A 24,720-nucleotide genomic window follows, 5' to 3' on the forward strand; every position below is an offset into this window, starting at 1 on the left:
TATTGCTAGTATCAACCCAACTTTTATTTAACATAATCTCGCCAACTGGGTGCATCCCCCTGGCACAGCACTTTGCCCAGTTAAATCAGTACATGGGGTGGGGGAGAGAGACACTGAACCTTAAATCTCTATCCCTCAAGCCCATGCCACTGAGCTCCCTGGCTGCTGGTGTTTGGTTCCTGCAAGGGCTCCCGTTCACCAGCCTCGTGTGTCTTTTCTTTTCTTTTCTTTTCTTTTCTTTTCTTTCTTTTTTCTTTGGGCCCCGAGTCCCGCCTCTCCGCCCGGGGAGCCAAAGGTTTGGGAAAGCAGCGAGCCAATAAGGCCAGCCCCTAGCAAGCAGCCCTGATAGGGTAACGCTGCTTGGCTGGGCTTTTTTTCAGAACTGCTCAGCTCGCTGGCTGGGAGCTGGTTCCCTCAGCATCTTCCCTGGGAGGCAGTGAGCAGAGGCTGGGGAAGGCACTCTGATCTTTCACCTGCCCTCTAGCCAGTAGGGAAGGCCAGGCTGGGGGGTGTGGCCAAGCTCTGTCCTGCCAATCACCTTCACTTTTGACAACCAGCCTTCTCCTCCCCCGCATCACCCCCCCCACCAGTGAACTCTGCTGCCAAAGTGTTCTTGGGGAGGACCGTCAAAAGCAATGACATCAGTATTTTAAACCAACTTGTTATTCGGGGAGCAATCAGTTGCAATTAGGTATTAATTAAGTATTATGAAAGTTGATTATTTGAGTGAATTCGGCTTTCGTCTCTCCGACTATGGTAAGTACAGCACAATTGTTCTTTTCCTGTCCCTTGTTCTTTCAGTTTGCACACACACAAAAAGCCCCTTCTGTCCGTGTCTCTTCTTTTCCCTCCCCTTTCCCTTTCATTCTTTCATTTGTTCTTTCTCGCCCGGTGCCGCTCTCTTTTTTATTTTTCTTTTCTTTTCCTCCCTCTGCCCGTGTCTCTTCTCTTGCTCTCTTTCCTGCGGGTGCGACCGATGGGGCTGGTTCGTCTATAAATAGTTTCTCTTTTAGTTTAATAAACTACCCAGCACAGCTGATCAGCTTTGGGTGGCCTTAGAGAGAGAGAGAGAGGGAGAGAGAGCGATTTTAATTTCTGTCTGTCTTTTTCCTGTTTGGTGGGGAGAAGAAGAAACTTTTTTATGTTCCCAAAGCCGGTGCTGGGAAAGTGGAGGGTGCCAGGGGCGGGTGTGTATGGAGGGGTGACGTCATTCTGATGGGGGAGGGGTATCATTTTTGGGGGGTGGGGGTGTTCCCCCCGCTGGAGCTTTAGATGTTGTGTGGAAGCTTGTGAGAGTTTTGGGGGAGCAGCTCAGAATCAGGGTGCCTGACCCCCAGGTATAGCTCAAGGTAGGGACTCTCAGACTCTTTCACTTTTCTTTCAGTTGTTTTACGGAAGTTGCTTCCCCCCCCCCCCCCCCCAACCCAGCCTCTCTCTCTAACCAGATGAAGTAAGGGGGTGGGGGGAACTGGCTTCAAGAGGATCTCTTCCTTCTGGTTGATTTCAGATCCAGATCTGTTTGGGAAGCTGTCACTGAGAGAGACCCTGGGTTGAGAGAGGGGAGGAGGGACCGATAAATGGGATAGAGAGAGAACGATGGGGGGGGGGGGGGAGTTTGTGGGGATTTTGAAATGATTCTGCATTTTATATATATATAAATATATAAGTCATGTGGGTTGTTTTTTCTTTAATTGTCTTACCCCCTTCTAAGCTCTGGTAAAGGTTGGTAAAGGTTGCTTGTCAGGTTCCTGTGCTGTCTAAATGAAAAGGAATTCAATTTATTTGGGACACGGTAGTGTCAGATGAAGAGGATGCTTATTACATTTAATGAGTATTTTTTTTTCACTTGGGCACATCTGGGATGGGTTTGTTTTTGTCCTTTCCATGCGAGGTGTGTAGGCTCTGGGAGGAGGGATGGCAGGCCCCCTCCTTGCTGGTTTTGGTTTCAGATTACGGGGCCCAGTATCGGGACTGGATGCGATTTTGATAGTAGATTTTGTGGTCCAGTCTCTGGTTTTAGTTCTGGTGTTGGTCCGGCAGGGTGTGATGGGCTCTCTTGGCCTATTGTCAGGCTGGGGCACAGGTTGGGATTGAGAGACACTATCTGGGTGGGGTGAGGTTTCATGGCCCAGTATCAGGCTGGGATGTGATTTCAGCATAGGATTTGGTGGCAGGCAGGGTGTGTTGTGTTGTCAGGCCTGGGATAGGCTTTGGGCTTGGATTTCACAGCCTTTTCCGGAGGTTCAGAGCAGGCAAGTTTGGAGTTTGTCAGGAATTCCTCAGGCCCCATTTCCCGCTATATGGGGTTCCAACACCTCCTCTTTTTTGACCCAGTCCTAGTGGGAAAGTGAAACACTGTCCCTCTCAATGATTTAACTCCCCTCTCCCCTTGTTAAAAACTAAATGACAGCAGTGGGCCAAACCAGCTTGCACTGGCGATCCTGTCACTATTTGGATAATTATTGTAGTATATTTTTACAAGGGATAAGATAGTAATAAACTGGTTAATGATTGACTGGCCTGAACTTTGAACTCTGCTATTTTGCTTTAAAAGAATAAGGTGTTTTGTTGTTGTTTTTTTAAATGATACCAGGAATCAAAAAGAGCAGGAAGGACTCGCACACCTTGGTTTGAGATCTCAGTTGGCCCAGGCCTGGGCATGTGCTGTTGCCTCTCTTTAGTAGACCAAGGAGCTGGGAGGCTGAGTGGGCAGGGGCAGTGTTAAGGATGTGGTGAATTTAAGGAGTGTGGATAATTTTAAAGAGAAATAAACAATGATTTCTGCCCCCCTCCGCCCCAATCCCCATCTCCAGGAACTGTGGCAGCTCCTAGATTGGGGTTTGAATTGTAGCTGAGCCAGGTGTTTTCAGCCATGGTTGGCCTGGTTTCAGGACCTCTCTCCATTTAAACTCCTCTTCCTGGAGAGGTAATGCCTCCTGCTGGCTAGAGCTGTACCGTCAGCCAATCAATGTCAAACGCTCCCTCACATGCAGAGTCAACCAGCTTCACCAGTAACCAACGCCGGGCCTCCTCCTCCCTGTCCCATCCTCATAGCAATGGAAACTTCCCTCTGGCCTGCACCGTTGGGATGTAGGAGATGGGACAATGTAGCCCCTCCTCAGTCACGCAAGTGTAACGCATGCATGGGCTTCCCTGCCATACTTGCAGGTAACATAGACCTTCCACGCTCTGGTACGGGAGCTCAGAGTGCTGATAAGCTATGGAAATCAGGATCTGGGAGATCTGTTTAGGTCAGCATTACAATCTGCGTGTGGGTGAATCCATCCACTGTGATCACGGGGTAAAGACCTGCCCCATGATCACCACCTCTAACCATTACCTTCTTGAGAGCTGGTTTACCTCCCTCGGTCATCGTGACTTGAATTCTCTCCAGTCCCTTAAGCCTTGCGTCCCCAGGGCAGTACCTGAATGGCATTTCATGAGAGAGAGAGGGAAGTCAATGGGGACCCAATGTGTAAAGTCTGGAGGCCTGGTCCTGCTAAGGCAGGGGTTCTCAAACTGGGGGTCGGGACCCCTGAGGGGGTCACAAGGTTATTACATGGAGGATCGCTAGCTGTCAGCCTCCACCCCAGGCCCCGCTTCACCTCCAGCATTTATAATAGTGTTAAATATATACAATATGTTTTTAATGTATAAGGGGGGTTGCACTCAGTGGCTTGCTATGTGAAAGGGGTCACCAGTATAAAAGTTTGAGAACCACTGCTCTAAGGGCTTTGTACACTGAGTTGATACACGTATGGGACCTCTAGGATCAGAAACTTCCACAGAAGTTAAAAGTGGGAAAGATCTCCCAGGCCAACTGATCCACCTGGGGCCAGGGTAGGATTGTTCCCTACATGGGATTGTCTAGGAGTATGCTTCTAAATAACCTGAGCAACTGGGCTCCCATCACTTTCCCTGGGACTCTTTCATCATCTGATCAACCTCAGTCCGAGGAACTGCACTCAGACTGGGGACAAGGAGCCTAGATACCCGGGGGGGAGTGGGGGGCAATTAATACTGAGATAGTTGGATGCACCCAATTTTCCACTGAGGGATAGTTTTGTACTTTCATTGTGTTAAAATGCTGTTTTCAAATAAACCTGGAAATATCCCCTGGGGTGGGGACACCACCCTTGTTATTGGATTTTAGACAATACTTAGAACAAAAAAAGTAGGGTATGTATGTACATGCAATGTACTGTATCCTTCCACTGTAAAAAAAAATAGTGCCTACTTCACTGATAGAGAAACCAGTGTGGAAGTGGGTGTGATCAATACAGATACTCAAGCTGGGAGGGAGCAAGCATTTATTATGTAATTTTTGAACCTTTAGTTTCTCTTTGTATGGTTCCCTGAGCTGTTTGCCCTTCTCCCCTGTCTGCTGTCCACCAATATGGGAAATGCCGTACACATGGGGAACTTTTCTGCAGTTTCTTTTGGTTTTGACTGAATGGGTAGAATTCTACAACAGGGCTCTCATACTCTAGTCAGCTCTCAGCAGCCTTACCGATAAACTCTCACAGATTTTTCCATAATAGCTGGGCTACCCTTGTGTCTTGGGCCTACTTTTGACTCACTTTCTACCATCAAAAAGTAAATCTGGGCTGTGGAATGGCTGCCTGTTGAGGTTTCACACTCAAAAGTTGACAGAAAGTGTCTGGAAAATATCAAGCTGGTGCAGATAGCATGGCTTGGGACTTTGGAGAGAGGGTCACTGTCTTTCCCCTCTTCTCTCCCACCTCCACCCCTTTTGCCTCTTTTCGTCCACAGGGATATTTTGTCGTCTCTATTTTTTTAGGGTGGTGGGTTTCGAACCAGGAGTCAGTTCACAGGAGTGCCATCATCAAAAAGGCCCAGACTGCTGGTTGGCCAACCAGAAGGTGGTTTGGGACAATCCATGTCCTGAGCTGTACTTTGCTAGCCAGAGAGGGGGCACAGGAGATTTTATTTGGGGAGGGATGGGACAGAACCCACACCCCAAAGTCCCACATGGTACTGTCCCCCTCGGTTTAACGCGGACTGGATCAGTTTGGACGTCTTCAGCAATAAAAAATGCCAATGTCGTCCTAATTCACCAGGCCCCGAGATGACAGCAAATTTACATTTTTTAATTAAACTAGCAGCCAGTTTTTATGAGAGGGGGCTGGGTTATGCAAATCAAATGGTTGTGTACGAAAGATTAGGAGAGTTTGGGAATAAATTCCACAAATGCTAATAAAAAGAAAGAGAGAGAGAGAATGAGAGAGGGACATTGTTCCATTAGCCCCTTTTAGACTGATTTCCCTGGAGAGAAAGGGATGTGGGAATGGGGGGAGAAGGCTTTCAGAGACAGGTAAAATCCATTTTGAGGATTGAAAGCCCCCTTCGGTCCAGGACCCCACTGCTCCCTGTTTCTTTTTCCAGAGCAGCATGGCACATTGGGGGGGAGGGCACCAGAGACAGGAGAAGGAACTTATTAGCTTCTAATTCTGACTGTACAAGTTAGAAACACGAACTGGGAGCCATAGAGCTGCCAGAAACATCTGTCTTGGGTGACTGCAGCCAGGCCAGATGCACGAGGGGGCACTCTGCGGGCGGAGGATGGGGTGACACTGTATAGCGCGAGGCCCAGTCAGGTAAGGGAGTGGACCCTGGATGGGCAAAGGGCAGGGCCAGATGGAAGGGGAGAATGAGACAATACTGGATGGGCCATATGAGGACCAAGCTGAGTAGGGAAACTGGGGGCTAGATGGGTACAGGGCTGGGCTAAGGAACTATGCAGACGAACAGGAACATACACTTGCTCCACATTGGATGGGTACAGGGCTGGGCCAGCATGCTGCATGGGTACAGGGATGGGCCAGACAGGTGCAGAGCTGGGCCTACATGCTGGATGGGTGCAGGGTAGGGCGGGCGTGCCTGATGGCTGCAGGGCTGGGCCAGCATGCTGGAAGGGTAAAGGGCTGGGCCAGATGGGTGTGGATTTGGATTGGTTGGTACAGTGGGTGCTGGATGGGTATGAATATATTGTTCCCTCCCACAAAATCCAAACCCTCTCTTCCTCCCTCCTTTGGGCTTATTGGTGCTGAGTCCATAAATGAGACCCTCACAGCTCCCTCAGTCTCTGCAGCATCCCACTGGACCAGCATTACCCTTCCACCTGTTTCTCAGGAGACTCCCTTTCCACCTGGACACACAGGTACTGGAAGTATCCCTGTCCTTTGGCCCATGGGGAGAGTAGCTGACAGAGCAGCAGCAGCGGGATCTGGTGGGGTCCTTCCTCTGCCAGATGCTTCCCTGACAGCCCCATTGAAAAGTAAACGTGCAGTTCACCTGGTTTCAACATGTCCCTCTTTAAAGTTCCTGAAGTCCTTTCCTAGGTACCATTGAGGTTTCCCATCCTCATCTTCTGGCTGCATTGGAGGTTCCCTGGTGATTTGGGGGCTGGGGTCCTAGCTCAGGTGCCAGGTACAGAGCAGAGCAGCTGTCAGCCGCTGAAAAACACAAACTTAAAAGTTCCTGAGGTGGGAAAGTGTTTGGAGCTTCCAGTCCTGGGGCAGTTTCAGGCTCAGAAGGAAAGCTGAGCACCACGTACAGTCTGGAAGGGCAGAGAGGATGAAAACGGGACAGAGGAAAGACATGGGAAGCATTGGGTGCAATTCACCTGCTGGCCTAAGTGCCCAGAGCACCTCTGAGCAGTCATTGGCCCAGTGTGGAATTTGGATCCCCTATCCCCAGTTTTGGGTGTGAAATTATGATTTACTCATGCCCCCCTGTGAATTGTGAGAGGGGTTGTTTCAGCAAAGCCTCTTGTGAAATGAAGTAAAAAGTAAAGACCTGCACAGTTGTGTCTGGGGGCAAGTGGAACCCACAGATTTGCACATACCCCCAGCCGTGCTGCACACATACACACCTGCTCCAGACACACCTATACATTCTTGTATGCACACACCCAGCTGCGCTGCACATGCACCTCTTCTGGACACAATCCTCCACACTCTTTTACACACACACCTAGCCATGCTGTACACATACACACACACATCTGCTCTGGACACATTCTACACACTCTGCACGCAGCCATGCTGTACACATACACACACACCCATGCTCTGGACACACTCCCTCTTACATGCTATTGTACACTCACACGTACTGTGCTGAGCCCTCTCTTCGCTGATTCTGTTTCTGGAGAGGTTGGTGTCTCGGTGTTTTAGTTTGTGTGTGTTTGTGAGAATGGGGCTGGCATCAAAGCCCTGGACCCTGAAGGTGTCTCTTTACCCATAGGACAGGCCCAGCATGGCCTGTACAATGTGAGGTTCCTCTGCACTCTGCCATCTGGGCCAGTGTGTCTCAAGTCTGGCCTGATGAATAGGAGGAGCTCGGCCTTCTTGGCACATTCGCTCCTTGGCCTCTGCTGAGGTTGCTACCAGTGGAGACGGTAGTAGTGCTGGTGGCTTTTGTGATGTAGCTCCTGAGCTGCCCTGAGACTAGACACTACTGAAGCTACCAAGGAGGGGTCTGTGTAGGAGCCCTAGTCCTGGTCTTCGTCAGGACCACAAGGGTCTGCATGACATGTGAGTGTCTGGGGTGCAGCATATATGTGAGCACGGGCTGGGGGAGAGATCTTTAAAGCGCCCAGGTGCCTGGCCTGTTAAATACTTCCCCACTTCAGTTTACTTGTTCCAGTCAGCCCCTTTCTAAAGAAAGCAGGTAATCTTCCAGCCGAGGGGAGACTGGGGATCATTCAGCACAGCTGGCCCTGGAGGAGATTCAGAGCTAAGGAGCCCTGCACCCCCTTCCACCTCATCTCTGCTGCCAGCCAGTCTCATCTGCAGAGCATCAAGCACACACCGGGGTGGAGTGTCAAACTGCATGGAACAGGAGGAGGATGCGGGCAGGGAGGGGATGCGCATGCGATGGGGACCATCTTGCTGACTGCCAGAGCTGAGGCCAAAGGGCTGCTGGAATTAAGGGTCTCAGGAATGAAGTCTGAGTATGGCAGAGGGCCCTTTCCCCTGTGTTATTTTGGATCCCTTCTCTTGGCTGGGGGAGGCTGAGTAATTGCATTAGTAATTGCAGAGGAGACAGCCATATGTGACCGTGTAAACTGAGGAGGGAGAGAGACCTAGTGGTTAAGGTCTGGGGCTCAGGAGACCTGGGTTCTATTCCTGGCTTGGGCCCATCACTTCCCTTCTTTCTGTGCGCCAGTTTCCCTGTCGATAATATGGGGATAACAACACGCCACTGTGCAGCCCCAAGCCAGGGCTGGGTACTTCAGCAATGGGAATAAATGAATTAGGGCTATGGCCTGTCCATGGGCAGAGTGTAGGGCTAGGGCCAGGAATTGCTGCTTCACCCAGGCAGAGTGGATTTTACTTCTGCACCCCATCCGCACAATCCTCCTGCCTTCTTGGGTCCTCTCTGGGCTCCCTCTGTCCTGTTCCTGTTCCTTAGCATTCATGGCTTCAGCAGAAGGGTCTTTGGAAGGCCTGTGAGATCCTGGGACGAAAGGGGCAAAGTTCCAGCAGGCTGTTACTGTTGTGAATGGTGTCACTGTACCTGTTAGTAAATGGAGGTGATTCCTGGGACAGCAGCCCCCTGGCCTGGGATTCCCTGGAGAACAGCTGCCAGTGGCATAGGCAGGGCCGAGGGAAAACTAGGAAGTGGAATGTACAGCAGCTTCCCAACCTGGGAAACCATCAAAAGCCAGGCAGCTCCACTAGTCCTCATCTGGTATTTCCAGAAAAACCTGGCATCCTAGGGCGGAATTTATGATGGAAAAATAAAATAATAATAATAATAAAAAAGTCCTGATCCCTTTGAGGCCTGAGTCATAAATGCATCTTCTCATTAAAGCAGCTCCACCTCTCCACAAGGCGTTTGCCAGTGCAGTGCCTGTGCACATCCACGGGTTGGACTGTCTTACCTGTGGGAGCTCTCCTCTTCCCCTCCGGGAGTCCCTGAGCATCAGAGCTCCTCTCTCTTGCGGTCCTGCCAGTCCCCCTTTCTCTACTGAGAGCAGTCCTGGCTTCTCCATATCCCACGCCACCACCCTCTCTCAGGCCTCTTTTCTTTGGGCTGCCATTTTGTGGGCACATGCATGGTGGTTTGGTCACCCACTACCCCGGTTCTGCTGTGTAATTCTGTGGGTACATGCCCAGCTTTTCTAGAATTTCCCCCTCTCCCCCCGCCTGCTGTGTAATTCCTTGAGCACATGCCTGGCTCCCCCATCTCCTCAGGGTTGCCAACTGTCTAATCCCACAAAACCAAACACCTTAGCCCCACCCCTTCCCTGAGCCCACGACCCCTTCCCCGTGGCCTGGCCCTGCCCCCCGCTCACTACGTTTTCCCTTCCTTGGCTCGCTCTCCCCCACCCTCACTCACTTTCACTGGGCTGGGGCAGGGGCTTGGGGTGTGGGAGGGGGTGAGGGCTCTGCGATGGGGCCAGAAATGGGTTCAGGGTGTGGGAGGGGGCTCCGGTCTGGGGCAGGGGGTTGGGGTGCGGAAGAGGGTGAGGGCTCCAGCTGGGGGTGCAGGCTCTGGGGTGGGGCTGGGGATGAGGGGTTCAGGGTGCGGGAGGGGGCTGCGGGTTGAGGCAGGGGATTGGGGTACGGGGGGGGGGTCCAGCCTGGGGGGTGGGTATGGGAGGGGGCTCTGGGCTGGGTCAGGGTTTGGGGTGCAGGGGGTGAGGGCTCCATCTGGGGGTGCTGGCTCGTGTGGGGCTGGGGGTGAGGGGGTTGGGTTCAGGAGGGGGCTCCGGGTTTGGAGGGACTCAGGCCTGGGCAGGATGTTGAGGCACAGTGTTGGGGCACAGGATTACCTACAGTGGCTCCCCGTCAGCGGTGCAGCGTGGGGGCTAAGGCAGGCTTCCTGCCTGTCCTGACACCGCGGACCGCACTGCGCCCCGGGAGCGGCCGGCAGATTTGGCTCCTAGGTGGAGGTGCAGCAGGCAGTTCTGCACCACGCTACCCTTGCATGTAGGCACTGCCCCCCCAGCTCCCATTGTCCACAGTTCCTGGCCAATGGGAGTGCGGAGTCAGTGCTTGGGGAGGGGCAGCGCACGCAGCCCTGTGGTCCCACCGCCTAGGAGCTGGACCTGCTGGCTGCTTCCTGGATGCAGCGCGGTGCCAACCCAGGTAGGGACTAGCCTGCCTTAGCTCCATAGCACTGCTGACTGGACTTTTAACAGCCCGGTCGGCGGTGCTGACTGGAGCTACCAGGGTCCCTTTTCGACTGGAAGTTCTGGTAAAAAAATAGACACCTGGTCACCCTACTCCTTCTTCCTGCCGGATGATTCAGTGGGGGTTCAGGGCATCTTGTAGTTGTTTGACGCTCCCCTTCCCATGCTCGTTTCAAAGTGGCACCCTGCACAGCAGGCAGAGGAGGAAGGAAGCCGCTCCTGGAATAATTACTGTGTCTGTGTGTCCTGAAGGTGAGAGCAGCTGTTCGTGGGGAGCAACCAGGGTAGAAGGGAGTTGTGGGGCGTGGAGAGGGGCTGGTTTGTTCTTTCAGTTGAATATTTTGTAATGGAAACACTGTCGGGCTGGATCCTTTCCGATCGCTTTGTGGAACTCAGCAAGCTTCCGGGGAGTTCCCAGGGCTCAAGGGTCCAGGCCCCTCCAGAGCAGGAATAACACTGCTTTGCTCTCGCTTGCTGGCTGCCACTCTGTACCTCTCCTTCCTTCCTTCTTCTTTCCTGCCCTTCTAACTTGCCTCTGTTCAGATGAGCAAACTCCTCCCAGTTAGAGAACTTTGAGTTCTGTGACTTTCCCACCTAACTACTGAAATGCCACTCAAATTGATACAAAGAGGCGGGCCCGTCAAACTTTTCCTTTCTGTAAACCATGTGCCTGTTTAAGAGAAGTCACCAGCCCAAACACCCCAAGCAATTGTCTCCTCATCTCCACTGCTGCAAGCTTGCGAGTGTCTGATGATGTTATTTCTGTCACTGTGAGTCTGTTCTCTGCAGCCTCTTGGCTCCTGGGAGCTCCAGGTCTGGGACAGGTAGGGGCGGGATGTAGATTTTGGCAGGATCCCAGCCTCTTTGGAGGACGGTTTGTGACATCACTTGTTTGCTTTTTGTTTGCTTTGTTTTATTTCAAGAACATTTTGTGTTGAAAAATTTGCAGCCTCTGAGCTGGTGATTGGTGGCGGGAGCTCAGAACCAGATCTAGCTTCCTACGCTCCAGCTGAGGAAAGGGGAGGGATGGTGGGGGCAATAGAAACTCCTGTCTACTCCTAGCCCTTCTGGGGTGGACTAATGCTGGCCTGTGGGGGCGGTGACACTTTGGGGGAATGTTCTGGTTAGGCCTGGAAGCCAGCATGTGGTTGCGGGGGAGCCTTGGTTGGATTTTCTGTAACCTGCTAAATGTTGCTAGGCTGAGCGAGCTGAGTCCCTTGTGCTGGGAAGGTCTGTTGGGAATGACTTTAAGATATCCCTGGCTTGTTGGGGTTAGGGGTTGGGTCATACTTTGAACTGCTGCTATGACTAGGGTGACCAGATAGCAAGTGTAAAAAATTGGGACAGGAGGTGGGGGGTAATAGGTGCCTATATAAGAAAAAGCCCCCAAAATCAGGGCAGTCCCTATAAAATCGGGACATCTGATCACCCTAGGTATGATTGAGGCTAGGTCTAGGTCTGTAGGACTGAGTGGGGGAAGGGGCAAAAATGGGGCCACCTCTCCCCACAGTACTCTCTAGGCCTAGAACTGTGCAGAGGAGACACCTGTTTGGGGGCACTCGGACTGCTGTGGCCTTGGGGAAAGAGCCTGCAGGTTGCAGCCAGCCAGAGAGTGAGGCTGCCACAGCAGTGTGGGAGACATTTCAGCAGGGACCATGGGATGCTGCTGATGGTATCAGTATTTCCCATGGTTCTGATGGCTGTTCCCTGAGTGGCGCTGATCGGCTGTGGGCTCCAACCTGCTCCCACTCCCTCCCTCATGACCTCTTCACCTCAGCCCCACCTGCCCCTCACACTCGCCCTCTTCCCCCTGCCCTAGCCCCTCTTCCTCCCTGCCTTCCTTTGCTGTTTAGCGGATCCCCCCCACAGACCTCACCAAACACCATGGCACTAGCACGGCAATGGCAGCTGTTATGGTGTTCCCTCTGCGTGTGTCTTGCCCCTGCCTCGCCCCGCGGTTGTCTTGTCAGTTAGACTGTGCACTCCTTCGGGCAGGGGCTGTCTCTTACTCTGCCTGTGTGGCACCCAGCCCAGTTGTCTCTGATCTCAGCCAGGCCACAGCTTACTCTGCTGCCTGTGATAAACATAAATAATAATAATAATGGGGTTCAGGTCAGGACAGTGGTCATTGGTTTGGTGCTTTTTAAATTCTGAGAATATTTATTAGTTCTCCATTTTGTGGTGGCTCCCCAATGTGCTAGGCCATGTTCAGCCATATATAGGAGGCTACAGCTCCTGCGCTGAAGTGCTGGACGTGTACCCTCCATCCAGGGGTCAGGTAACTCGTAGAGTGGGGTCTAGGGCTTCACTGTTACACCCTGGTGATTTGCAGAAAGCCCCCAGGGAGATTCCTCTACCCTGTTAACTGTTGGGCCAAGATCTCCTGAGAAGATTGTCTGCTCCTAGTAAACCACACCTCCGTCAGGGTCAAGGTGACCTGGGCGACAGACTAGGACAGGGAGCTAGAAACAAGTCGAGTTCAGGCAGAGTAACTTTGCACAGAGAGAAGGATGCATGGGTGGGCAGGTGGTATTTGGCAGGCAGCTGGCATAGAATGTCCCTGATATATGTCCGAGGCTATGGCTTTGCCCCCTGCCACCTTCCTAGCATGGCTGCAGTCTGAGTGTCAGAGTCTGGGACCTGAAATCTTGTGGTCATGGCTTTATTTGTGCCCACAGAAGCTGTGGCTGACAGCCCAGATTGAAGACCAGTAACAGCCGGGAGGAAGAGGAGGTGGAAGGGGAGGAAGGGTCTAGGAAAGGATCTGCACACAAGCCTATTTCAGGGCTGGAGCTGGAGGAGGATCGATGACAGGAAAGCAGGTTCCTTTCCCAGCCATGTTCCTAGTTCATTGATGTCCAAGATTAGTGTCTGTGGCTTTGTTTGGACTTATGTGGAAAATGTTCCACTCTCTGCAGCCACTGGTCAGCTTCACCAGTAGGAGCGACACTGTGGGGGCAAGGCCTAAGGGAACCAAAAACAAGAGGCCATCAGAATCTCTGAATCTCTGGTCTCTGAATCCTGTGGGGAGATTAACATGGCGATGATGGCAGAGACTGAGGGCAAGGTGCAGGTGTAGGTCTTTTAAGGCCTTGTTCTGAACTGACCCAGACCTGGGCTTTGTTTACATTCACACCAGTCACTTCCTCTGCCGCAGGACCTGCCCAGTCCCCACTGTCTGCTCTCTTCCCAGTGAGGACATGGCCCCTCAAACCTGAGAGGTGTACAACCCCATCCTCCAGGGACAGGCAGTCCCACCCTCTAAGGCAGGAGCTCTCTAAGTCCCGTGTCCCCTGCAAGAGCAGTGTCTCTGCCTGCCAGCCCCCCGCAGCCCAGCCCTGTGTTCCCCTGGGCTGGCGCTGCATACACCGCTGGGCTCTGTGAACACAGAGTTTGTTTTGCCAGGGTGACCTGTTTAATCATCTCATTTTCTGGTGGCCGTTTATTCCTCGTTTCCACGGTTACAGCCCCATTAAGGGGAGAAGCAATAAGGCAGCGAGTCAAACAGGTAATAAAAACATTAAAGCCATGTGCGCGACTGGGTGGGGGCGAGCAGGAGCGCAATGAGACGAAACGGGCCACACCGGGGAGACAGCAGGGTGTGGAGAGCCTGCACTCAGGGCAAGCAGCACCCCAGCCAACTCCCAGCCTCAGGAAAGATCTGGCCAGGAAAAAAATACTACAGTATTCTACAACACTAACCCAAACCACTGCAGCCTAGAGCAGCGTTATTGCAGTACTGCAAGTGGCTGGGAGCGTTTCAGGGCAGAATACTGTTACTACAGTACTCTGTACTCTGAGTGGTTGGGAGCAAGTCAGATCAGAGTACTGTTCCCACAGTGCCGCAAGTGGCAGAGAGGACTCCAGATCAGAGTACTGTTCCTACAATGCTGTTCGTGGCTGAGCATTCCAGCTTAGAGCAGTTTTACTGCAGTACTGAGTGACTGAGATCACTGCAGATCAGAGTACTAATACTACAGTACTGTGAATGGCTGGTAACATTACAATTTATAATTTGATTACAGTGCGGTTAGTATAGTACCTATGGACCCAAACATTAAGTATTGCAATAGTGCTGCTGCAGTAATACCAAACACCCAAGATATTTCTGGTTTTCAGTAGTGATATTATAGCACTGTTGATGGCCCCAGTGAGTGCAACTTACAATAGTATTAGTACAGTGCAGTTCCTGCAGTAATATCAGTAGCCCAGAGCACTACAACTTGCAATAATGTCATTAATACTCTAGTAATGTATTTACTACAGTACTGCTAATGGCCTCAGTCGGCATAGTTTGGAGTGTTCCTGTAGTGGTTTGGACCATTCCTAGATAGAGCACTAGTACTTGTTTAAAGAACACTGCAACCTCAAGGAGAAGGTCAGACTCCATGGAAACAGCCAACGGAGCCCTGTTCCCCCTGCCCCATTGAGGCAATCAGGCTGCCAATCATACACCCATGAGTCTGAGTAACAGACAGACTTTAGATCATGGCTATTGAGGTAGTGATGGCTGAAAATCCAAGGGAAGCTGTGGAGTTTAGGCAGCATGGCTGGGAATGGTCTTCCTCCCTAGGCAGTATGATGGAGGGAACCTGTGGCTGACTTCTCCACCATGATCTGGAGCAGGGAAGCAGCACCCTCAGACAGCGCTAGAATGAGGGAAGGGCAAGGGCCTTCATCCCTCTGAAAGAAAGAGTGGGGGGACTTTCAGCACCAATCAAACTGTCCTGGGAGTAGCAGCCATGGACAGTTCATGTCTTAGAGGCAGTGTTTCTTATGCTTACTGGGAAGATCAGGGCTTTTGTTAACTGGCCTGTCTGTGTTAATGACCAAACAGTAGTGCCTCCCCCTTGGGAGATGGTAGGCTGGATCTGATCTCTGATTTGCTGGTGTCAATCCAAATAACTCCATTGGCTTGGTAGTTAGTCCAGATTTACATCTGTGTAAGTGGGATGAGTCTGGCCACATGGATCCCCTATAGACAGGAGCCATGGCCCAGCTGACGTGTATGAATTTAAAATCACTACCAATACCCCCCATACATATGAAAAATGAATGGGAGTCTAAGCTCATGCCAACAGATGATCCCATTTCAAAGTACATAGGCCCTGTTGTTACTGTTCCTTCTCTCCATCCTTTCCTGTTGTATGTTTTACTGGGGGTAGGGAGGCCAAGGTGGGGTTATGGTGTGAGATGAAGAGGAGATAGCTAATGAATGGGCCGCTGCTGACATCCACCTCTCCCATCAGTGACAGGTGCTCGTTTTAATTGTTAGATGGAAATGATACCAGTGAGAAATTATTAAAAAAACTTTGTTGGACAATGTGAGTATTGGGACTGGGGTTCCCAAAAGCAGCACACAGCACTGGCCAAACATTGATCCCATTGAAGTCAACCTGGAGTTTATCAAACTCACAGTATCTTCTGGGAACAACAGAAGCCGAGTACTCAGTAAAATCGTACTGGGCCCTGAAATCTGTGGGAATGAGACAGGAGCTCAGTGAAATTGTGTTCTAATCCCCCATCTGGCCAAGAAGGTTCAGACTATAGAACCATATCATAGTGTGACAATAAAGCTAGAGATGGGAATGGTCCATGAGGTCATCTAGGGCCATTTCCTGCTCCCTTTATTTGTGTGAATAGCCTAGTCTCCTTTAGTAGACTTACTTGCATAAGTCGGGTGTACAGGATTTGAATTCCTTAGTCTGTTCCCAGGTCAGTGCAGGATTGCTCCATACAGTATATTCCCCATTGCCTTGTTCAGTTCATTTATGAGCAATGGTCTTGCTGTAGATTATGAGACATCTTGGAGAGCTGAGAGCTCCCCTGCTCAGTGGGGAGCTTCCCTGCTCAGTGGGGAGCTCCCCTGCTCAGTGGGGGTGTAAGTCACCCCGTGTAGAGGGACAGCCCAGAAGACCCATGCACACAGGGACTCTAAGGGTCCTTGGCCTTTGCACAGGGAATGAATTTCATCCTGTGTGTGAAGAAGTTAAACGTAATCATCTTCCAGAATCAGGGTGTGCAGCTGTAATGGCAGAATGAAAATGTTCAGAAAAACAAACAGGCAAGGGGGGGGACACCTCGGGGAAAATAACTAACTCTGGGCATGTTTCCTTTGCCAGCTGTCTCTGCTGAATTATTTTACTCTGCTGCCCGCCCTGCCTCGCCCTGCTAGAGTTTGTCTATTTCTGATCTTGTTTTGGGTTTTATAGTTTCTTTTCTCCCGACTTTATCAGAAAGCATATTTGTGGTGAGCGCCTGTGAAAGGACCCAGGCTGCTAAGTAAATATTCAACGTGCAAACGAGCAGTGTGACCTTGAGAGAAGGGGAGAGAGGGAGGGAGGGAAGCAGAGAGAAATTGGTAAAAAGCTGGAAAAGAAAAAGAATGGGGAGAAGGAAAAAAAAAAACCCAAAGATCTGGCTGGATTGGACAAAGTGACATAAAAAGCCAAAATGTTGGCCTTGATTACTAAAAGTGGGAACTGGACATCTAGCACAAGGTGTTTTAAAGGGGCCTGATTCTCAGGGAGTGGTGAGCACCCGCTCTCTGGAAATCAGGCCTCGTGGGGCACTAAAAATCAGTCGTCACTGTGAATAATCTTGGCCCACAGTCACAAAGGGTGAAATTCACCCTTGTGTAAATTCACCATTGTGCAAAATCATAAAGACTGCGCGCCATTCCAGACTCCGAGAAGGGTGTAAGTGGAACCTAGGCCTTGTGCTGGCTCCTCTGCACATGGATGAATTTCACCTGCTGTGAAATCCTCCTGTTGAGTTTCCTCCCACCTTCTCCAGCTTAAAGGGTCCCACCAATGCCCATTTCTAACACTGTACATGGTGGCCATTGCTCATGTGTATGTTTTTGCTGGTGCACCTGTTGTGCTCAGAGAAGAAAATTCAGCCCAAATTGATTGGGGAGTTATTTTACACTTTTGGGGTTGAATTTAGTACTTGGGAAAGGTGCCAGATGAACAGCTGTGGAGAGCGAAGGCCTCTGTCCACTGAACCGAGACAGCACAGGCAGCAGCAGTGCAGGCACCCCCAGCACTCTCGTGTGCCCCCGCACTGTTCCAGACAAGTCTTGGCCTCCCTGCTGAGACAGCCAGTGACGCCACCTGTGACGGCTACCTGTGGTGATGGTGGAGAGATGTGGATGTTTCTCTCCCGGGTACTAGACTGAGACCCAGCAAACCCGTTGCGAGGAGGCTACCAAAGAGCAGTCAGGTGAGACAGAGTTATGATCACTCCAGAAGTTGGGCCAAAGCTGCAAAGTTCAAATCCTCCGTGGAGTTTGGGTTCCCAGAGTTGTGGGGGTGTTTGGCTCTGGGGTTTTGGTTTGGGGTCCATTTCTAGTTATAGCTGATCTGGGCTGGAATTGGAGGTTGTGTTATGTGAACAGGTGTATATGTGTGTTGGGTTGTTGCCATTTTATTTTGTCTCTGTATTAATTTCCTCTGATTAATGTCTGAGAGCGAGAAAAATGGTGAGGAAGGGACCAGATGAGTCTCTAGAATCTGCACATGGATTTTAGGCAACGGTTCTTGTGGCCTTGATACACTGATGGCAACTGTGAACAGGAGCCCGTAGATTCCTGCAGCTGCACCCACCAAAGCGTTTCTGCCCATTAGTTAAGTCACCAAAGGGACCCAGTGGAACCAGGAGAGCAAGTGCTGTGGGAGCTCTACAACTTCTGAGCAGAGGTTTTGCCAGGTTCCAAGGGAGATTCTTCCAAGACCCTTTGTACTGGATTGTTTCTGCTAGTTTGAGGCACCTCATTTTTCATTTGACCATATTTTAAACAAATCTCTATGTGTGTTCGGGATCCATTTTTGGTTTGTCATTTAAAATTTGTCCCCGGCCTCCCTAAGTGCTGCAGTTTGACTCCTCTTCATTTCCAAGCAGGAGAACAGAACTTTCTGGTTGGTTTTTGCACAAGCTCCTTATTCTTACTCAGACCCTTCCAGACTTATTTCTCCCCTTACCTGATCATTGTTTTTTGGCGGGGAGGGTTCCTGTGATGCAGAGATAGAGGTCAAACTATTGGGAGCTCTGGGAATTCAAACTGCAGAGTCTAAGTTGAGCCCTGTGCCTTGTTTGAATGATATTGATCAAAATTCATCTGTCAGAAAAATAGTTATTTGTCTAGAGATGCTCAAGGAGGCCAGGTTCAGAGCTGGGATAGGGCTTGCCTAGGGCTAGGGTTTCAGGCTGAATCAGGGCAAGAGCATGGGTGTGACAATGCCATATTTTGTGAAGTGTTCTCTTGAGGTTTCAGTCTTGCGAGAACAGTTGATCTGTGGTGGGTTTAGATCTAAGTTGGAACTCAAACCACAGGGGTAGAGTTGGCTTCAGGGATTCAGATCCGAACCATTCTCAAAGCATGGACTTCTTTGGGTTGGTGATTTCAGATTCGGCCCTTTGATAGAGAGAAACGGAGACTGATGGATGCAATGGCAGGGTAGCTTGTTAGACTGAGAACCTGCAGTCAGGAGCTGGCCTAGAGGAGTTCATATTCTAACCAACCAATCCCAACCTGGCACAGACACAGTCTCAGGTGCTGCCATTTTTCCATGACCCTTGCGACCCCACCAGCAAGGCCGTGATACAGGTGGACATGCTGCATTTCTGACAGAACAAGTAGAGGGAGCTGCATTGGTGCCCTTAGTAATCCTACCTCAGCCGTAAGCACAGACCACTCAGCGAGGAGCTAAGCCGTGAAGACTCCATTGTCAGTGAGTGGTTTGGGGTGGCCAGCAGCTGCAGCCGTCACTGCTGTGAATTAACTGTCCAGTGAACTCATTAGCCAGTGCGTATCCCTGGGCAAGGACGGGTGATTCTTTCTAGGGAATGAGCAAGAGGATAAGACCATTGTGGCCTGGCTGGGAAGCTGCACTTAGCCAATACCTTGTGTTACTATGTGAAAAGATGTCAGAAGGAACCTAGATTGTCATCCTGGATCAGATCAATCCAGTTGATGCCTGGCAGGAAGGTGAAAACCACCCATTAATGCACCTGGCTCAGCTATGAAACTATGGAAGTGGTGAAGCAGGAGGAGTTAAAAAAATAAATGGGCAAAAACTTTGAAACCCCTGTTCCTATGTAAATCTTCGCCACCCCCCTAAAGGAGCTCAGTCTGGGACACTCCTGCCAGCTAGCCTTACCCCTGGGAGGATTTTAGTGCATCACCGTAAGACACTTCTTGGCTGCACTCAGGCTCCTTCAGTACTGTTTGTTGTGTTCTGTGTGATTTTGGGGGGCAGGGTTGTAAATCTCTTCTGGAAAGCCCAGAAATTTAGGAACAGTTTATCCCAGTTACATGGGAGAACTTTATGGGGGAGGATCTATGCTGGCCACCCTTTAACTGGAGAGTAGAAAGGCGGGGCAGCTTGTCTTGTGATAACTTCAGAATCATTTCCGCGGTGATGCCATGCGATGGCATGGACGGAACGTTTGTGGCTGGACGGGATGTTAAGGAGAGGGGGATCCTGGGGAAAACGGGAGTCTTTGAAATAAATAAACCACTGAAGTCAAAGAGGCAGAGAGAAGCTGAAGCAAAGTCAGCAGTGCAGATGCCATGGCAGGGAACTGTGACTGTATGTGTAATGGGTTTGGATGTTTGCTTTTATCTGACCATTGCTGTTCTAGCAAACAGATTGGAGAATTCCAGACTTGCGGGGATTGGGTTTTTAAAAATTTATTTATACATATCTTAGTTCGCCTCTCAGCTCAGGAGATGAATGGGCCCGGGCCATTTCCAGATGGAAGGATGGGAAGGCGCCCTGAGCCGTCATCCCTTTCACCCATTTGCACTTGCACTCTGAGGTTGCTCACCCCTGGCTGGGCTTAGCGCTTAACCCCCCTCCATCCTGGTCCCCTCCCCTCTCTCCTATTAGCACTCACACCTTCAGGTCCCACTCCCTCCACAGCCCCTCTGACTTACCAGTGTCTGGTGTTTCTATAGCTGTCCTTGGACCTTAGGAGCATCTGTTAACTCCCCTCTGGTGTGGGGAGGTCCTGTCTCTCTTAACAGTGGCACCCCCTGGTGCTTATGCACGTTATTAACCCCGTTAACCAGTGAATTAGCCAGTGTGCAGAAGCCAATTTATTTATTTATGTTTTGAGACCTATTGCTAGAAAGCAAGTACTACTGTCGCCCCCCTGACATGCCCTGGGGCGTTTGTCCTGGGAACACAGGAGTCCTGCTGCCCCACCCCCACCCTGAGCATCCATGGTCTTCCTTTGGCTCAATTGTAACAGTCCAAAGAGAACCAGTAGGAGTGGGGCGTGTTCCCAGTTTGCACTCCAAATGGAAAGCCCGGAGGGGGTTGAGGGGCAGATTCCTTGCAGTGAAGGTGTTAACAAATAGCAGGTGATCAAACATGACAAGCAGTGACATTTCTGTTTGGGGTTCTCAGTACCAGCAATGCCAAGAATGAAGCTATAAACCCTGACATTTTGTGTTATGCACTGAGGTTTTTAATAGACATCTTTTCCTCCCTCCCTGCTGTTTATTTATTTTATTCTTTTTTTCTCTTCTGTCCCCTTCTCCCTTTCCAGAATCCTTCCTCTTTCTGTCCCTCACACTTATTTTTCAGCCCTCTCGTCCCACCTGAACTCTATTCCCTTGTTTGCTCACACCCGCTCATCCTCTGGCCCTCTCTCTCCCTTTCTTTTCTGCTGCTTATGTATCCCTCTTTTCTTGTCTTTCACTCACCCTCCCTCTTTTCTTCTTACATGTTTCCCAGGCACTTTTTCTCTCTGTGGTGTTGTCTTCCCCTTTCTCACTCTTCTCTTCCTCCTCCTTGATTCCTCTCACCTTCTCTGCTCTAGGCTCAGCCTCCCCCCACCCCATAGTCTCTCACTCTCTCGTATTCCCCCTCTCACACACGCACACTCTCTCTTTCTCACACCCACACTCCCACTCTTGCACGTTCTCACATTTTTGTACACACACAAGCGCGCGCTCTCAGAGCTTTCTCTCTCATGCACACCCCCTCTTGTATGTGCACACTCCCCTCTTTCTCTGCTCCCCCTTTCTCACTCCTTTCTTGCTGTCTCTCTTACTCCCCTCCCTCCATCTGTTCTTTTCCACTCTCTTCCCTTCTCCCTCCCTTCCCGTTCTCTTTTTGGGCCCTGATGTAATACACTAACCATCGAGGGCCAAGCCAGTTGCTTGTCTGGCAGCAGGTGTCCCACCCCTGAGTGATGTTTTTGTTAATAACATTTTCACCCTGACTCGGAAGCTGGTGTTTTGGAGATCGGTTGTGAGGGTTTTTTTAAGGGCAGGGGCTGAGGGGGCAGTGCTTTTGGGAACAGTTGCCGGGTTTATTCTAAAAGGACTGCAACAGTTGTTCTCGCTGAACGAGAAACGTCAGAACAACTGCAGATTCTTGCTCTCTCTCGACATGTCTCTCTGAAGGGCGTTTGGAGGTGACGCCCAATGCAGCGTCCCCCTCTCAGCGGGCTCTGATCGGAGCAGGCAGCCTTCCAGTGACTCTGGGCTTTAGTGAGGGGGCTCTCCAGCCACTAGGGACAGCCTCACCAGGCAGCCTTCCACAGAGCCCCCTATTCCCAACTTGATTGTGGTGCCTTCTCCCAGTGGGGCCACTGTTGGCATAAGAACTAGGGGAACAAAGCTCTCTAGTGCTTAGAACATGCGCTTGGTGCCAGGAGGCTTGGTTTGGTCCTGAACTAGCATGGAAATGTCACTATACTTCTGAGCCTGACAAAAGGATCCAGTTACTTGGTCTGAACATCAGGAGGCAGTCTCCAGGCGCAGAAATGGGGGTGGTTTGAGGACACCTTTTGAGGCAGGAGGGAGGAAGAGGGCATGTGTTTCCTGGTGCAAGCTGACAGCAGGGCCTCTGGACTTGTTCCCTCTGCCAGGGCCAGGCCTCCTGTCCTGCCTTGCCGAGCTCAGTGCTTCCCGACCAGGCTGGGACCCCCCACACATGGGCCAAAGGCTCCCATTGTCCAAAGTATTGATTTCCTTTTGTCAGGATTGGGATTGGTTGGGCTGGGGGGTGGGTGGAGGGGTGTTAGTTCCTGAGAGTATGTCTTCGCTGCAGAGTGAATCTGAGTGACTGGCACTCTGCTCTGAGCACTGAGATCAGCCTAGCCTGGGTGAGAGGAGCCACACTGCAAAGCCAGACCCAAGTTACTGGGTCTTCACTGGTGCTGCTCTCCCGTGTGTATGTCGCTAGGACTTCTGGAGGCATCTCCCTTGGTTCTTTGTGCTGCTCTAGGATTCTTTCCCAGTGAATTGTGGGAAGACTGGTCTGTTCTTTGGGAGATGGTGGGGGAGAGAATTGTGGGAACGTATTGGAGGAGTATTAGCACTTAGCCCAGTGATTCTCAAACTTTTGTACTGGTGACCCCTTTCAAATAGCAAGCCACTGAGTGCGACCCCCTCCCCTTATAAATTAAAAGCACTTTTTTGTATATTTAACACCATTATAAATGCTGGATGCAAAGCGGAGTTTGGGGTGGAGACTGACGGCTCACAACCACCCATGTAATAACCTTGCGACCCCCTGAGGGGTTCCAACCCCCTGTTTGAGAACCCCTGACTTAGCCTGTTGCCCCAGGATGGGCTAGCTAACAGGAGAGCGCTTAACGGGGATGAGAGGTTTTGTGTGTGGACAGGAGGAGTGTTAGGGGCAATACCTAGCTAATAGCTCAGGCCAACTCTTCAGGGCAGGCATACCCTCGCTGTGAGCAGCGGGTCACGTGGCCCCAGGATGAAAGGCTTGGCAGGCATTTGAAGTGGGTCCAAACTCAACCTCACTCCCAGCTTCTCTCTTCCTCTCCTCAGCAAGAGTGTTAAAAGCCAAAATACTCCTCCCAAAGGCTCTGCCTCTGCATAGAAGCACCTCTCCGCCCAGATCGTATTGATCCAGCTCCACAGATGGTGGCTGCAGATGAGTTGCCAAGTAGGGCAGATCGATACAGACTTGAGATGGGAATTTTGGCAGCGGGGCATGTCCGTTTGTCCCTTCACACACCTCCCCCAGGGAACCAGCCAGCCAGGTAATACAAAGCCCTGTCCTTAGAGTCTCCATCTCACCTTGTCCCTCCCTGTCCTCCCTGCTGCTATGACAGGTTTCCTAAGGAGGGTGCACAAGACTGGAGCCAGGAGAAGCAATGGAAAAGGAAGCCCTAGAGTGGCTCACACAAGAGCAGTGACAGGCACCAATCTATTGGGCAAATTCTGCCCTCCCCACCTGGGGTAACCTCGCAGAATTCCTTGTCTCACTGTGGTTATTGTTACTCTTATCAATGGCCAGATTCTGCTCTCTGTTACCCCCGTGCCATCCCATTGCGTTATACTGGTGTCATTAAGTGCAGAAGTTGGCCTCTGGTGTTTGCGTAGCACTCTTTATAACAGGCTCTCCTCCCATTCACTCCAGCCTGGGTCCAGGGTAACTCCATTGGTGTCACCCTGTGTTTACACCACTGTCACTAGTATCCTCATCCTGCAGATGGGGAAACTGAGGCGAAGTGAATTGAAGTGACTCGCCCAAGGGCCACCCAGGAGGTCCGTGTCAGAGCCAGGATTAGAATGCAGGAGTCCCAGCTCCTGGCTCTGTATGCGGGCCACTTGACCATGCCTGTGTGATTATGCTCTCTCCACGCCTAAGGTGCTGTCCATTCCAGGAGGGGTACAGGGCAATGGGGCATTCTCCCAGAGCTAGCTCATGTCCAGGGGGCTGGTGAGGCAGGAGGTAGCTGTGAGAAGGAGAAGGCACTGGGGAAAGGTGCAGTGAGTCTCCCGCAGCTCCAGCAGTGTGGCAGAGGAGAGTGGTCAGCACTTTAATAAGACATCTAGCAGTTAACCCTTGGAGCCCTCCTGGCTGCCTACCCTTCTGACGGGTGCCGAGCTCCGCACACAATAAAGTTAATGAAATGAGTATTTCAGGGCGGGTGAGGAGAGAGGCTCTGTACTGCACCCTGGGGCCCTAGGTTTATTAATGGTGACCCGCCATTAAAGACTAAAGTGCTAACCTGGTCATATTTAGCAGCTTTCAATGGTGTCCCGGCGGCCTCCGCCTGCAGTATCAACTGCTGTCTTCCCCCGCCTCAGCCCCAGGACGGCAGGAGCTGACTCTGACATTTCTCTACTAGGATGAGTCTGCTGGGCAGCACTAAGAAGTCTCCACATGCTGCTGCAGCTAGACAGACCCACCCCCACCCACCCACCAGCGCTGCCTGGAGCAGCTTCCCCTTCTTATTACTATCCTGGAACTGCCAGGGCCTGGAAGCAGACAGCGACTGGGGGAGTGGGCCTGATTCTGGCATTCTAGTGCACTCCTTGCTCAGGCAGAGCCCATGCAGTCACTAAGAGCAAAAGGGGGTTTTGCTGTGGGATGTGGCCTCAAAAGGAGTGATGCAAACTCAGGCCCTGCAGCCCTCCAGAGTAAGCACTGGCTAGTAATCCCTCTGGGATGTGGGGGATGGAGAGCAGACACTGTCTCGGCCAAAGCTTATAATAATGGGGACCTGGGGATGGGCGTCACCCCTTGGATTTCTCCCATTCTGCTACTCTCCGCCTTGCT

General features: G+C 51.2%; 1 protein-coding gene across 3 annotated transcripts in view; it reads left to right on the plus strand.

Moving 5' to 3' along the window:
* Window positions 1-587: 587 nt before the first annotated feature.
* The window catches only part of CASZ1 (castor zinc finger 1), a 131,117-nt gene continuing 106,984 nt past the window's right edge, over window positions 588-24,720 (plus strand). For all 3 annotated transcript variants that reach the window (XM_073316925.2, XM_073316928.2, XM_073316930.1), the window contains exon 1: window positions 588-756. In XM_073316925.2, coding sequence (XP_073173026.2) covers window positions 708-756 — 49 coding nt within the window. In that variant the 5' untranslated portion in view covers window positions 588-707. The remainder of the gene's footprint in view (window positions 757-24,720) is intronic.

This window comes from Lepidochelys kempii, chromosome 18 (genome assembly GCF_965140285.1).
Source record: "Lepidochelys kempii isolate rLepKem1 chromosome 18, rLepKem1.hap1, whole genome shotgun sequence".
Lineage (NCBI taxonomy): Eukaryota > Metazoa > Chordata > Testudines > Cheloniidae > Lepidochelys > Lepidochelys kempii.